Source organism: Lepidothrix coronata, unplaced genomic scaffold (genome assembly GCF_001604755.1).
Source record: "Lepidothrix coronata isolate B3197 unplaced genomic scaffold, Lepidothrix_coronata-1.0 Scaffold12, whole genome shotgun sequence".
NCBI lineage: Eukaryota > Metazoa > Chordata > Aves > Passeriformes > Pipridae > Lepidothrix > Lepidothrix coronata.
The window spans coordinates 9,730,435-9,745,653 of NW_016690192.1; the positions used below are offsets into that span (position 1 = coordinate 9,730,435).

The following is a 15,219-nucleotide window of genomic DNA, read 5'->3' on the forward strand; positions in this document are numbered from 1 at the left end:
TGAGGGGGTAGATGATGAATTTCTTTCTAGGAAGCTGCAGAACAGGCACAAAGGATTATGGTTTAAAAATACATACTTTTTATTTGCAAACTTTTTTTTATCTCTGTTTTTAAAGGCTGTATAGTAGTTTGCGAATCTTGATGCTCTTTTTCTACATCTGAAATTTTTATATGTTAGAAAAACAGGGAAATCAAAGATCTTAATCTAATTTGGATATGTTTACTGCTTAAACAAATAGTTTGCCATACAGTTGCTATATTATTTTATTTTCAGTTTCAGTTTTTTCTCAGAACAAAACACTCAACACATGGTTTCCTTCATTGTGGATATGCACCTTTTACTAGTTGCTCATTGCTATTGATTATTCTAATTAAAAAAAAGTTGATTCTTTTTATATGCCTATATATGGAAACAGTGTCATGTATTTCCCAGTCCAACTATTAATAGCCTCTCTACATATGCATAATTATTTATTTTAATCTACACAGAGAAATGCACTCACAAGTGAACTTAAAGTAAATTTGCATGAGTTTTTTTCCCTTTTGTTTCTCACTCAGTTTGTCATTTCTACATTGTTTACTTCTTGTCTTTCTGACTGATAGTCAAATTCTATGGCAAGATAGTGCTTCTGACTGCTTTTAGTACTTAAGAATCCTTGAGCTGTTAACTTTCTGTACTAAAAGTAGCAGCTGCGGGTAGAAATGTTTTAATGAGAGATTCAGGAAACTTATAAAATTATAGCTGAGGACTAGTAGATTGGATCTCGCTTATGGAAGGCAGTTATTGCTGCAACATGACAGATTGAAATACTTTGACCTACATTATCTGTTGTCCTATATGGTCCAGGCACAACCTTCATGATGCAGAGTCTTTTGTTTTTGTCTTTTGAAAACAAAATTACTGTGGACTATCTCGAGTGATTACATGTTCTGGACATTCTTCAGTTTATTAGCTGATGCTGTCCTCCCTGAACTGCTTCCCAAATGTTTTCTTCTACTGTTTACTCTGTTGTATTGTTACTTTTTACAACAACAAATAGTGATAACAACAAATTTTACAGCAAAAACATTCAAAATTTTAATTACACCTTCAAATACCTTACTGTCCACCCACTTTTTCTGAAGTCTAAGTAATTTCATTATCATGCTTAAGAAAATTTACTGGAATTTTGGTCTCTTGGGTAGTTACGTGCAAGTCAGACCACATGTTTATTAAATAAATCCTGAATTAGGACTGGATCAAATTCTAAGTTCAGGAGAACCCTTCTTCGATCTTCACTGACTTAGCTCTACCTGGGACTTCTGGGTAGGACCGAATGTCTACTCAGTGTCCAGGGTCCCTGTATAAGACAGAGGAAAGTCTGTCACATGTGTAATTAATTGTATTTGAATTTTATTGATGTAGGTTCTATAACATGCCCTTTGTGCTCTTACTTCTCAGTGATATGTGATTGCATACTAGGCACAAGCACGAGCTCCTGTCTACTGGGCATCTGACATTTCATCCCTTGCTCCCTTACTGCACCAACTCCTGTTCATCACTGCAACAATTTTTTCTTTTCATTTCAGCCTAGCTTGCCTGCACAAGAAAGCAAGATTTTTTTTTTTTTGCTATTATTATGATTTTTTTTAAGTGAAAGGCTTTACTTGAGGAACTTAAAAAAATAAAAATAAAAAAAACCAGCAAATGTGTTTGACAAATCTTCATAAAGATGCCAGTATTTCTTTAAACAACTGAAAACAACACCATGGTTTTTCTTTTTTTTTTTTGCAATCTTTAAAAGGAATCTATTCTAATGAATGTATAAAAATTCATCATAGATAATAATTGTTAGAAGTTAGTCTTATTTCCTATATCCATCTGGTCTATTAAAACACAAATTAAATCTAGAAAATTACAAATGTGAATCATCAGCTCTGGGGCATATAACTGCCAGGCAAGCAGCCATGACAAATCCAAAAGTATTTAAATCTCTTGGTGTTAAAAATAGGCATAGTAAAGATGTCACTAAATATAAAATCTGTTGTAAAATGTAACTCCAGTGAACATGTTGTATCTTGTGAGATTGTTGCTTTAGGTCAACGTTGGTGTAAAGCCACAGTTCGTAAATGTTCTTGCAAAGCAAGTGTTTAGCATACAGGGACCTGGCTCCGGTCACTTTAAGTGTGTGGCATGTGTTGACAGAAGCAGTGTTTCCTGATGGTTATGTTACTGTTTTTCTTCCTAGGGGGATGCCAAAGGTCTTGTAACCTCTGAGAACGTGAGCACTGGCCAGAAGTTGGACTTCTCAGATACAATGGTACAGCAGAAGCTGGATGAAATAAAGGACCAAATCAAGCGGGAAATAAGGAAGGAACTTAAAATCAAGGAGGGAGCAGAGAACCTCAGGAAGGTCACAACAGATAAAAAGAACTTGGCATATGTGGACAACATTTTGAAAAAATCAAATAAGAAGTTAGAAGACTTGCATCATAAGTTACAGGAGCTAAATGCACGCATTGTTGTAACGGATCTAGAAGATGTTGCAGGTACTATGTGTTACTGTGAAATCAGTTTTTCCTCATAGCTGAGATAAGCTGTACCCCATTTCACTGGAAAAAATTGCTCTGTGAATGAGCGAATCCATAGTTGGCAAGCTTGTTACTTATGTATGTCTCTTTGTTTTGATTCACAAGTGAGTGTACAGTACTTCTGAGTTTCTAGGGAACACTGTATTTCATGGACTGTGAGTTCTTCACTTTCAGTTCTTACTGTATTAAAGTATTTTCTCAGTCACTGTAATATTTCCTAATAGCTTTTCACTGTATAAAAGCAAATACTAGTAGCTCTCCCAGTGACATTCTCCAACTTACACTGTAGGCATCAGCATTAATGCATCTTTTTATTCTATGGGAGAAAAATCTACAACATTTATACTTGAAAGTTTTGTTGGGTGTTTTTTTTTTTAAACTTAAGACTTAACTCAGAAAATGCTTTTATGTTATACTGTTATCTGACTAACTTATCAAACATTTCTTACAGTGACACTTCTTAGGATGTGTTAAGTCTCCAGGCTTTTCCACGGCAAAGCTACCATTTTAAAGACAATTGGAAATTGTTTTCACAGAATCACAGAATGGTTGTAGTTAATGGTTTTAATTAGTATTTTCTGTGGTGTGGCAGTGAGTCAATACTAATTTTGAATGTATTTTTTAAGAATACCAGGCTTGGTATTTTAAGATGGAATGTTGTGAAAGTAAACAGTCCTTTTTCAGCTTTGTGGAATGACCTGCTGGATACTGCCAGCTTGATGATTTCACATTGCACAGACTCTTCTTGGCAAAAAGTTAATAAATGTGCACGAGCCATTGAAGGTTTATGCGAAGTGAATGCAAACCCTAAAGAAGCTGGGGCAGCAGAACAAAAATCTGCATCGTCCCTATGATGGAAGGTTGGTTACCATGAGAATTTAGGAAAGTACCGGCAGGACTATCTGGCTCTGTGACGTACTGCCAAGGTGTTCAGGTGTCCATGTGTGGTCCAAGATGGCCTGCACAGTATCCTCTGTATTCTCTGCTCTTTTTTGCTTTTGATCTGTGCAAGATACAAGAGGCGGAACGGGGACACAGCTGGAATTAGTGAGGCAAAGTGGTTGCTGCAGCGTGAAATGGGAATGAATACAATAATGTGTGCTTCTTAGATAGCCACTGGGCTTTTGGTAGACATAAAGCATTCTGTTCCATATCAGCTAAGGTTTATGAAAATCTGCCTAACTGTCGACAGTAGTGTGGCTTTTAAAGGAACAGGAAGAGTGGAACAGAAAGAAAATGGTATACAAACTGTGTATAGACCAAATATTAAAAATCTGTGCAGACATAAATTCGCAAAATTCATCCAGTGCTAGAACTCAGAAAGTGGATGAGCATGAAATGCTCTTGTTGAAATTCTCTCTTCCAGTGTAGCATTTTTAAAACCCTTATCATAATGAGTTAATGAGCAATATTGTCATTGTGCATGTCTTCGGAAGTGCAGTAGAGGTTCAAAGGATAAAAGATCAAGGTTGATAAATTTATGTGCTTCTACATGCTTTTGATGTGTGCTAAACTTCTTAGTACTATGTTTTTAAATTCCATTCCATTCTAAGTGTTACTGGTAGATAGGTTGTACAGTCTTAATTATTGAAATATGCAAGAAAAAACTTATTAATTCTGTGGAGATCTTTATATTGTTTGTAAAGATCTTTATATTGTCTGTCTTTTATACTGTTTGCCTTGTAACTTGATTGCTTGTCTTCTTTCTCATTCATAATCAGTAGTTCATGGAGGAAGAGCACTATCAGTAAATGTTCTGTGTGTCCTGAGACCAATGGGTGCGAGTCATCTGGGTGGTAATCTGATTTTTAACAATGAAGTCTTAGGTTTCACTTAAGGTATTAGTAAGCTTGGCCTTTGCAAAATAGGGTTGGTAATATAGAAGCTGTGACATGCAAACTGTGTGTGTGTATGTACACACACTCATTATTCAGGGAGTACATAGACACATAACCCTAAAGGTCACTGCCATCTGACATAAGATACCTCTGTGGAGAGGTCACAGGTATCTCAGTTTAGGAGTTCTTGCTTTTGCTGGAATCAGCAGTGAATTTAATAACCATTTACTGATGAATATGGGAGCTCCCCGAATAAGTGCATTGTTTCCAGGGGTTATCTTTATTCCATGTTACTGCTTTTCACTTTAGCTCATGTTTGACCTTCTTCTGGTCAGTTAGTAACAAATTATTTAAAAGAGAGAAGGAAATATATGGGAAATTTTTAGGCTGTGCAGATCATGAATGCTGAAAATAAGTTAAAGAAGGGTTCGAGAACTGTGGGAGTCAAGGTCTGTGTTCTCTTTATGTACTTGAGTATTTTTCAGGGATGGCCCTGTTTTTCATTCTGTCTTACAGAATATATTGTTTAGGTTTTTGCAGGTTCTAAGTAGCAAAGTCAGGATTGAGATGCATTGAGGTGATGATCCCTTTGACTCATCGGGCCTGAACTCTGAAATTTTTTGTTCTGTTGACTGGTTGAAAGGTCATTATGGTAACTTAAAACAGTCATTTAATCTTGCCTTGTTCCTATATCTGAAAAGTGGGTGTGAACATATATTTGTAAAGTGGTCCCAAGTTGGAACTGAAAAGTGCCATGAAGCTGTTGTGACTCTTACTGTTGCTTATGGTATCAAGCAGTAACTTCTGTTACTTTTTAAACAAACCACTAATTTTTGGTGTAACTGCTTTGTCATCAGCATAGTGTAATCAATACATGTTTGAACCATTAAGTATAGTGTTAACGAATCTACTGTAGAAAAAGTTGTTTTTGTAACATTCCATTTCAAGCAAGATGTTTTTATGGTAGTTTACCTAGAGCTGAAGGCTTTCCAAGTCTTAATACCATAGGAAATTATTTTCACAATTATTTGAAGAATTGGTACTAATCTTTAACCAAAAAGTATGGTTTGCCAAAAAGCTGTATTACTGAGTGTGAGGGTAGGTTTGGCATGTGATTCAGAAACAAGTTTTTAGCATAATATAGGTGTACTTTACCTTATGGGTTGCTAATGAGTCTAAGTTCATTTTAGAAATGGGACTTTGTACCCAAGTCTGCCCTTGTCATGCAGCGTATTAGTCATACAAGGATGTGGAATTTTAAAATTTGTAGGTGAGCACTTAAAAGTAAGCAGAATCCAGCAATAAGAGTAGGACAAGCCTAATGACCATTACTGCTGAAAGTCTGAGAGATGTAATGTAACATGGAGATGATTACTTCTGTTTTAGAGATGAAGAAATTTTTTGAAAACATACATCACAGTAAGACAGATTAAACTGGTATTTTTCTTGTGTGTGTAAAAAGTAGCAGTGCAGATTGTGGTTTTTAATATGATTCAGTGGAGGTGCAAGACTGAAATAGCTTTCCTACAGCAAATCACCAATTTAATTAGGCATAGAGTTAATACATAGAAAATCTATACATTGGGAAATTAATTTGTCTCACGGAGCTGAAGTTAAGGTGTATAGAAAGGTGTGATGGTAGAAAAACGTTGAGGGATTTGAGGAAACTGGATAAAACATGAAGAACATGAACTCAAAAAGACAAGTTCATGCCTCTTCTTCCATTCTCCCAACTAACTTGTAAGCTATCGTCTTCACATCAAATTTGGCTGTAGGCATCACAAAGAAAATAACTTATTTTTTTAAGAATGTGATTAGCTGACAGGGGAGTGAGGGAGATTTTTTGTCCCTACAAATGACTAGGTTAATCTGTCAGACACCAGAGTGTCCATATAACACCAATTACTGCAAATTGGTAGAGGCAGCAACAAAATTGACATAGGTAGTGACTTCTTAGACAGCAGACTCCACCTACAAGACTCATATGCACAGGAATTTCTTGGTAACTTTTGGGAACCTTAGTGTAGAATACCAGTACCGAAGCAATTTGAAACAATCTCCTGTGACTTTTTTATTAGTTAAAATTGGCTGTTACCTAATGGAAATTCAGTTGAACTCCAGAAGTTTCCAGGAGGTCAATGCTGGATGTTTTCTGAGCACAGAATATCCACTGCTGCCTTGGACCTTCTGATGGCTTAGTTCAAGTGCTGATCCAACCATCTGACTCCCTGAGAAAAGCCTGATGATGCCTCTTTCTTCCTCCCTTCAGCTATGCCTGAACATGCATCGCAGGTATTTCTGTTGGGTATGACACTGATGAGGCTAACTGCAATTAAATATCCTCAGATAAGATTAACTATTTACCAAAGGGCACTTGGTACTAATTGAGTAGCTTAACAGCATGCTGCACTACCATCTGGGAACCCAAATTCAGAAAGTTACTTGGGATCCTGGATTTCACACTGAGCTCACTGAAGAAATAGTGTATGTACGCATCTGGGGAGGAGTCTCCAAAGGAAGGAGCAGTCTCAGTAGAGTTGCGTAACTACTCTTAATAAATATAATTTAGATGGGAGTGATGGTAAAAGGCCATTTAGAAGAAAGAAATTTTTGCTGTTGAGCACTGTACGAAAACTGAAACTGAAAAGGTTTTCAAAAGAGCAAAGATCACAGTTCAGATAAACGTTTCAGACTGAAAACTGCCATTGTCCTCATGTAACCCAAATATTAAAAACCAATCCATTAAACCATCCCTATTAACCTGTTCTAAGTCTGATGACTAAATTTTTATGAAAACAGGATATTGCAGGTGCTGGGAAAGCAGCACTGCAGCTCTTCCAGCAGCCTGGATGTGTGCTAACAAGCCACACAAAACTCACTAATGTTAAGCAACAACATTCATAGTTTTTCAGGAAAATAACATGCCTGTTTTACTTCAAGTTAAGTTCACTTGAAATGCATCTGTTACTTTACTTGATATTGACTGTCAAGAAGAATATTTGGGCCTAGGAGCCCAAACCTGTACCGAGCAAAGCTCTTGCTGTCCTATGCAAAGTTGTATTTGAATGCATCCAAAATGGCGAGTCTTGTACTGCCTGTATTGACCAGCAGACAGGGCAAACTGGAGGATCTCTTCCGTTCCCCACTCCCTACTTACCTACTTTGAGTGAAATATCAGTTTGGCATGAGTAGTTAACCCTTGTTTAACTTCAAGCATATACATAAATCCCATTGATTGCAATTATCTGGATGAATTTTTTACTTACTTGTACTATGAAGATGACTAAATGCCTTCAGAGGAGATTTGAGCCCCTCTGACTAGTGCTTTACACAAATAGATCTGAGATAACTAGCCATCCAAAGTCATTACAACCTTATATTACAAAGAGAAAGGGAAACAGCTAATACAGATGTAGCTTGTAGTGTTGCTGCTAAGATTGCCAACGCTTTCCATAATAGAACCGGTTTATCTGGCTGATTTAAAAATTTAATCTGAATTCTATAAGAAGCTGCCTCGGGCTGCTTACTGGGTTGTATTGGTAGGGGGCTGTCAGCAGGAGTAGAAGGAGTCACTTGGAAACCATCTCTGAAAAGCCGTTGATAAACTTGTTTTTTTCTTTAAAAAAATAGTATCTTCGTTAAGAAACCATATTGTTCCATTTTTGGGAGTTTAGTGAGCAGCTACTATGCCTGAAGGCAAAAAATTGCTTCTTCCTACCAATTAGTCAATACTGCAGAAAAGTTTCCTTTGCTGTTGGTTACTAACAGAGCATACAGTGCAACAATTTAAACTAAATACTAGAGTGTAGGTTAGGCCCACAAGTACAGACCAATTCTTGAGATGACCCAGGTAAGCGATGTGGTTACACCTTCTCAGTGGAGACATGCAAAGGGAGATAATAACAGCTGCCTGGGCAACCTGAACCGAGCTATCTCTAATTAGTCCTTAACTTGCAACTTGAGTGTTGTTTTAATGCAAAGGGAGACTGGTTGTGTGCATCTTTGAAAGCTGTGAAAACAGACTTCAGGAGCCCCACAGTCTTCACAGAGATCATCAGAGGGCTGGGATCTGTAAGTGGTAGAGGCTTGCATCTTAAATCTAAAGTTGGTAAATATTCATTTATATGATGAATCTACTTTACAAGGAGACTTGACACTGTGACTTTCAAGTTTCATGTTTGTTCTCATTTTGAATAGATTATTAGGTGAGAATTAGTTAAAAGTGAAGACTTAAGTGAGAGGAAAGCATATTGTTAATTTTCGTTTTACTAATAACAGATTTAAGGTAAAGCTGTTCAAGTGCAGTTTCACAGAGAAACAAAGGCAAAACATTAAGGAAAGGATCAACAACAAAACAGACAGATGAGGAATAATGCAGATTTTTTTTCTTTAACATATGGTATTTTCTGTCCTACCTTTAAGTAGTGAGGATGCAGTAAGAGACTTGAAGTGGCTTTGAAGTGAAGAGTGAATTAGCAGCAGAGGAAATTAAAGTCCTCCTTACATGAAATCTGTGTGTAGACTTGGCAAAGATTGCAATTTAGGAGGAAATTACCCAGCAAACTTGGAAGTAAAATGTATTAAATCTCCAAAAGTAGTTATCAGAAGCTTTTACAGAAGAAATATGAAATGGCAGATAAGAAATCTCCCTATGACATTTTTTAAATAACAATTTGTAAGTTACTAGTCCACTGTGTTTTCTGATAATTGAAAATTTCAGGAACTTAATTCTTCACGCTAGTTTTAATTCGAGAAAAATTATTACAATTGGAAAAAAGATTGTACTGTTTGTACTGGGTAAATACTATCTTCCAGGAGACCAACTAATGTCATTTGTCCATAGAGAAGGTATTCTCTCAGTTGTTAGGGTAGAGGGAATAAAAATTTCTAAAAAAATTAAAGTGGAAATTAATTTATTGACTTCTACCAAAAGGTTGGAAGAGAAGCCATTGGGACTGTAGGGAAGATAACTAAAAGGACAGTTGTGTTGGAAATAGTTGAGTGCTAGGAAATAGTCCAGTGACCTTATTTTCAGTTTGGTAACAGTTCATTTTGCAGAAGCTGACATATGAACCAGTGATTAATAGACTGGTTAAGAAAAGTTAAGGAGTTTGACTGTAATTTAATTGATAAAACTTTCATTTCATTAAATTAATCCAACAAGATGGAGATCCAAACACAGTAATATTGTCAAACAAAAAAAGCTTTTATCCTTCTCATAGATCACAGCTGTTCGATAACCTATCTGCCTATATATCCAGTTATCCCTGAATTCTGGTAATGTTTCCAGAGCAAAAATCATTCAGCTTTACGACTAAGAAAAAGGCTTATTTCGTCTGTTCTTAATTTTGACATAAATAGTGTCTTTAGTGTTCACGCTAGAATAGATGAGGATCTACTCAATAGCTGTATCCAGACAATGCTCATTAGTACTGAATATTATTATCCAAGTTTGTTTTTGAAACACTTAGATTTAAAAGGAGGAGCATAAAAAAAGCTTAGTGTAAAACTGCATTTTTTTATTGACTCAAGACATTCCAGAAGAAATAAATCTCCTTTGAAATAAAAATAGACCTGGCTGCAAACCTGCCTGTTTGACCACTCCCGGAAGTGATTCATGTGAATTAGGACACGAGTAGGAGTCACTGGGCTTTCGGGAGGCTTTTCATGTTAAGGCGCATTTGCGGTGCTTGTTGCAAAGTAGCTCTGGACAGGAGGGTCGGTCTTAATTCTCAAGTATGATGTTCCAGTTCTGTTTAGTGTATAACTTAATAGAACAGAGTGTAAGGTGGGTTGGGGGGGAGTGGTTTGGGGTTTTTCTTCCTGTTTTTTTTCTACACACGTTACATCTTACCTTTAATTCGCAGATTGTCCCAGCACTCCTGATACTCCAAATAGCGATCCTCGGTTTTCTACTAACAACAGATTGATGGCCTTAAAGAAGCAATTGGATATAGAACTGAAGGTAAAACAGGGAGCAGAAAATATGATACAGATGTACTCAAATGGCTCTTCAAAGGTAAGAATTTGGAATGCTTGAAGAACATGAAATAACTGGATTTTCATACTGCTGTAGTGTGACTGTACAATGTATAAACATTATGCAAATTCAGTATTTTTAGTTTGGGGTACATTTCTGTTAAATAGTTACATCAGAGCTGCTACAAATTACCGTTTTCTGTTGTGGTTTGATACCCACTGAAGTGATTGTTTTATCAGTTTGTGCACATGCAGTTCAACCTAAATAACAAATCCGGCTTACTAAATTTAGTACATCTAGTAATCTTTGACCATGTGTGATTCCCTTAGCAACAAAGCTTGGTATAACACTGGCTGGAGTCTGATGCTTTTCCTAACTCTGCTCAAAAAAAAAAAAACTCAGTTAGTTTAAAATTGTAATGTGCACAATAAATACAAAAAAGACAGCATTGCAAAGTATGCTTCTGAAATGGTCATCTAGTTGTAGTTAGCAGTAAAAAGATTTTTTAATGGAAGTGTGATAATCTAGAAGTAGCATCTGATAGTGAAATTAAAAATAATCCACACTTATTCCTATATCTGAATTTTAAATCCTTGCGCTCGCTCACTCTTGATAGCACCAGAATTTTTCCAAGGAGGTGGAGGGAAAGTGTCTGCTAACCTTCAAATGGGTTTGACATATTACATATTTCTTACTATGTAATAAAATTCATCATACCCTAAGAATCCCCTAACTCTAGTGAAAGACAAGCCAAACCTTTTAAATGAAAGAAAACAAACCAAAACAAAAACATTGACAAAAAAAGCCACAGAAACCAACAAAAAAGGGGCTGCAACACATATTTTATTAGAGAGTCATAGTTCTCAAATGAGAAAAAAGAGAGGGGAAGATCCTCTACTTATCTGCCCCTTCACCTTTCATTTGTTACTCATTAGCTGTCCTTTTCATTTACTAAGTCATTAAGGAGATGAATTTCCAAACTAAGGCGAAACACAAGAATAAATCTCACAAGTAGTATGTAGTAGCTTGGTTATATATTTTTGTGTCCAGACAATAGTAAGTAAAATAGAAATGTTTTAAGATCTTAACTGAGGCAACACCTAGCTAGGTCAGTGAACTTACTAAAAAGAAGTGTTTGGCTTGAAGAGTAGGCATCTGTGAATTATGTTATAACTGATTCTAATCTGAGTGTTGGAAAGGAATTTCACTTTTCTGAGTGAATTTGTGCGAAGGGTTGGTGGAAAGGCAGATCACTTCGTATCTGCCTACTGTATGACTTCCTTATACCTTGAAAAAATGGCAGTGAATGCTGCTTTCTCCCAGAAAAATGAGTTTAGATTAGATGGACCATAGGTGCCATCTAGTTCCTTCTGTCCCAGGTAGCCTTATCTGAAAGTGACCTCTAACATACTAGCTTGGGGCAAATGGAAGAAATACCTGGAGTGCACATTATGACTAAGGGCCTAGGAATGCTGTCCATGCACCACAGTCCCTCAACTCCTGGAAAACCTTGGAGTCTACATCCTCTCAGGCCATATACTTAACATCAGGTACACTTAAAACTAATGATCTGCTGACCCAAATGGATCAAAAGACATACATGAATTAAGTTTCTAATAAACCCTAGGTAAGTAACCTTATAACAGGCTGGAAAAACTTAACTAAACACTTGGGCTGTAATATTAGACATTGTTAGCAGGCTTGGATCAGACTAGGTAGAGAGGATAAATTCTGCCTTGCTTTATGATTGAGGCATGTAATTAAAATTTATGATTGAATCTTGAATTTGCAATTGGTAAATGCTTAAGTCAGCCTACCAAATTGGGGTTATATAGTATCTGGGCTGGAGAGAGCAAGCTGGAAAGCACAAAAGCATTGCCAGCCACTTCAGCAAACAGGATGGAAATGGTGCGTATTCATTCTCTCATTTTTGTAACGCTCAGTAGTGAGTTAGTGTGGCAGGTTTGAACCATAGACTTGAGCATGCTGATAATGTTTTAAAAAGCAAAGCTTGAAAAGAACCCAGTGTCTGGATGAGGTGGGCAAAGGGGGCAGAAAATTACAAGTTTGAATACAACCTCAGTAATCCAGTAGTTCTTTAAAAAGTAGTTGCAGGACCCTCTTTAAACATATTAAACTAATTTGTGACCTTTTATTCAAGCGTACAATATGATCTAATTTCAAATCTGTTGTATTATTTTCAGACCTAAATTTAATTGAGGGAGGTCATAATTTATTTTCTAAAAATGAAAAAGCAGTCTGTTAATAAACCCATCATCTCATGGGAAGCTTTTCCCTTTGTACTTACTCTACTTGCTTCAGTAACATTCAGCTCAACCTATTTGTACTTAAACATTTCTGAGATAAGTCATCTTTTCTTGGATATAAGTGGGTTCCCTGAGATCCCCTGACAGCTTTGCAGATCAGCTTCACAGGCACTGTCAGTTCTATACTCAGAAGATGCATTGAAATACTTTGTATTCAGCCTCCAACACTAAAAGAGCTGCTCAGTGTTACACATACATTTTGATTCTGAAGATGAGATCTTCTGTCTCTCGAAAACATAAGGATATCTCTATAATCCTGAATTGCCTCCGTTCTACACGCTGAAGGGTCAATGTGGCCCCTGAGCAAGCAAATCCATTGCAGTAAGAGGCTATGAGGGATAATCAAGAGGAGCAAGATGAAAAATGAGATAAAAGTAAAGACACGGACAAAGAAACACTGAGTATTTATACATCAGAATGATGTGTGGATAAGGTTTAATACAGGATTCCAGACTTGCTTGTAATCTGTTGCTTAAATCCTATGCTCTGCTAAAGAGAGTGGTTATTTCAAAAGTTCACATTTGTACTTGAGAAGGCACCGATTTAGGAAATTCCGTGTGATCATTAGCTCATTGGATAGCTAACATGGAATCTTAAAATATGAAAACTGGTGGTATCTCTCTGAAATGTTGATCCATACTAAAATTTAAAAGCAAGAGTTCTGAGCTTATGGTATGCAGAGGGGGCACAATTTCTTCCCATGCAACCAAAGTCTTTTTATGTGTAGATCTTGGTCTATCTGCCTGCAGAACATAGGGCAGCATTAAAATATCTGAGTGAGTAATATGTTAGGTGCAAGGTCACAGAGGAGCTCTATGAAGGTAAATTTCTCAGCATACAAATTTTTCTCACCATATGCTTCATGGTGCCAGTATTTCTAGCTCTGGATATGTGCTTCACTGCAGTTCTTTGTCTTGGTTGTGGCAAGGGGAAGAATTTAATTTCTTTAACTTCTTAAATAATTGATAACTTCATTATAAAATTAAAAATACAAGTATAAACCATGTCCATGGGAAAGTAACTTATTAATGAGGTTATTGAGTGACTACAAAATGAGTTAACCAAAATAACCTTTGGGCTATAACAAGGGTGATACTCATCTGCACTGACTGCTATTAATTACTGTGATTGATTGGTAGTGCACGGACAGGACAAATAGAGTGCCTTAAATTTTCTTACATTTTTTTTTTTTCTTACTGCAAGTCAGATCACCTTTAGGTTGCCTGGTAATTTCCAGAGTGTACAGGGAGAGCCACATGGCAGCCCATAGGGGTTCATGCAAGTTCATTTTCAGGAATGTTCTCTTCTAAACGGCTTCTTGTGATACTGCTTTTGAAAACAAAAATTGGTTATCTTAGTTTATTTAGATAAAAAAGTACTGTACTCAAGCTACTGATGAAATAGCTAATGCAGTAGCCATGGTTTGTTATGTATTTACTAATGCAAAAAATCTTCAGCTCTGATTTGTTCAGGAAAGAACTTATTTATAATATGCAGACTTACTTATAATATGCTACGTAAGCAACTTCATCTTTCTAGTTTCAATATTGAAGATCAGCTCAGATTAACTAGTACAATTACTTTTATATGGGCTTAGTCTAGCAAATTTGTCTATTACAAGAGTTCTTAGCATACTTGGAAGATTTGAGTCATTCTACATAATGTTGGGGGTATTTTACACTTAATATCTTGTCCTTTCTTTAGTATCAGCTTACAAAACATTAATTTACACATGTAATGTTTCTAGATCATGCCTCCTTAATTCAGCTTGAAACATATACAGTTTCCATGGGAGTGGCTTACAGTCTTTAATCAACCACTGCCTCTGTCCTGACTTGATTTCCATTAATATCCTTATGTGCTTAGATGAATTGGTCTGCTATACCAAATGAAATACATATATTTAGTTCTTGTTCCTAAGTATGTATGTTTTGAAATTTTCAATGTGTTTTGTTCCATGAAGAAGTTTATGATTTAAACTTGTCTGTTTGTTCTAATAGGATCGAAAACTTCTTGCCACAGCTCAGCAGATGCTTCAGGACAGCAAGACAAAAATAGAAGTTATAAGGATGCAGATTCTTCAGGCAGTCCAGACCAATGAATTGGCTTTTGATAATGGTGATGGTGTAGAAAGGAAATATGAATCAATTATGTCAGAATGTCTTGTAGATATGTACCCATATGCACACAGAGATACCATAAATTTCTAGTAGGAATGTTTGACAAAGCTTGCATGAACCAAAAATAATCAGAGACTAGGCAAAACTTTGTGTTGGGGTGCCAAATACATCTGACTTGAAGGAAAATACCTTCAGCTTAATGAGGAGAATTACAATCTCTTTTCATCATCCTTTTTATGCCTTCTGCAGTCCATTTTTGCTCTGTGGTTTCCTTCCCTCTTCATGCATGCTTTATTTTGTCGTAATAGTTAGTAATTTTCTTTAAAGCATATTATCCTTTCATGATCCTAAATAAAAAATCTGATGCAGGTACAAAGCCTGCTT

General features: G+C 36.3%; 1 protein-coding gene across 2 annotated transcripts in view; it reads left to right on the forward strand.

The window, feature by feature from the left end:
* The window catches only part of PKN2 (protein kinase N2), a 54,634-nt gene that overhangs the window by 21,749 nt on the left and 17,666 nt on the right, over nucleotides 1–15,219 (forward strand). For both annotated transcript variants that reach the window (XM_017805412.1, XM_017805411.1), the window contains exons 2-4: nucleotides 2,228–2,528; nucleotides 10,276–10,427; nucleotides 14,716–14,833. In XM_017805412.1, the coding sequence (XP_017660901.1) occupies nucleotides 2,228–2,528; nucleotides 10,276–10,427; nucleotides 14,716–14,833 (571 nt within the window). The remainder of the gene's footprint in view (nucleotides 1–2,227; nucleotides 2,529–10,275; nucleotides 10,428–14,715; nucleotides 14,834–15,219) is intronic.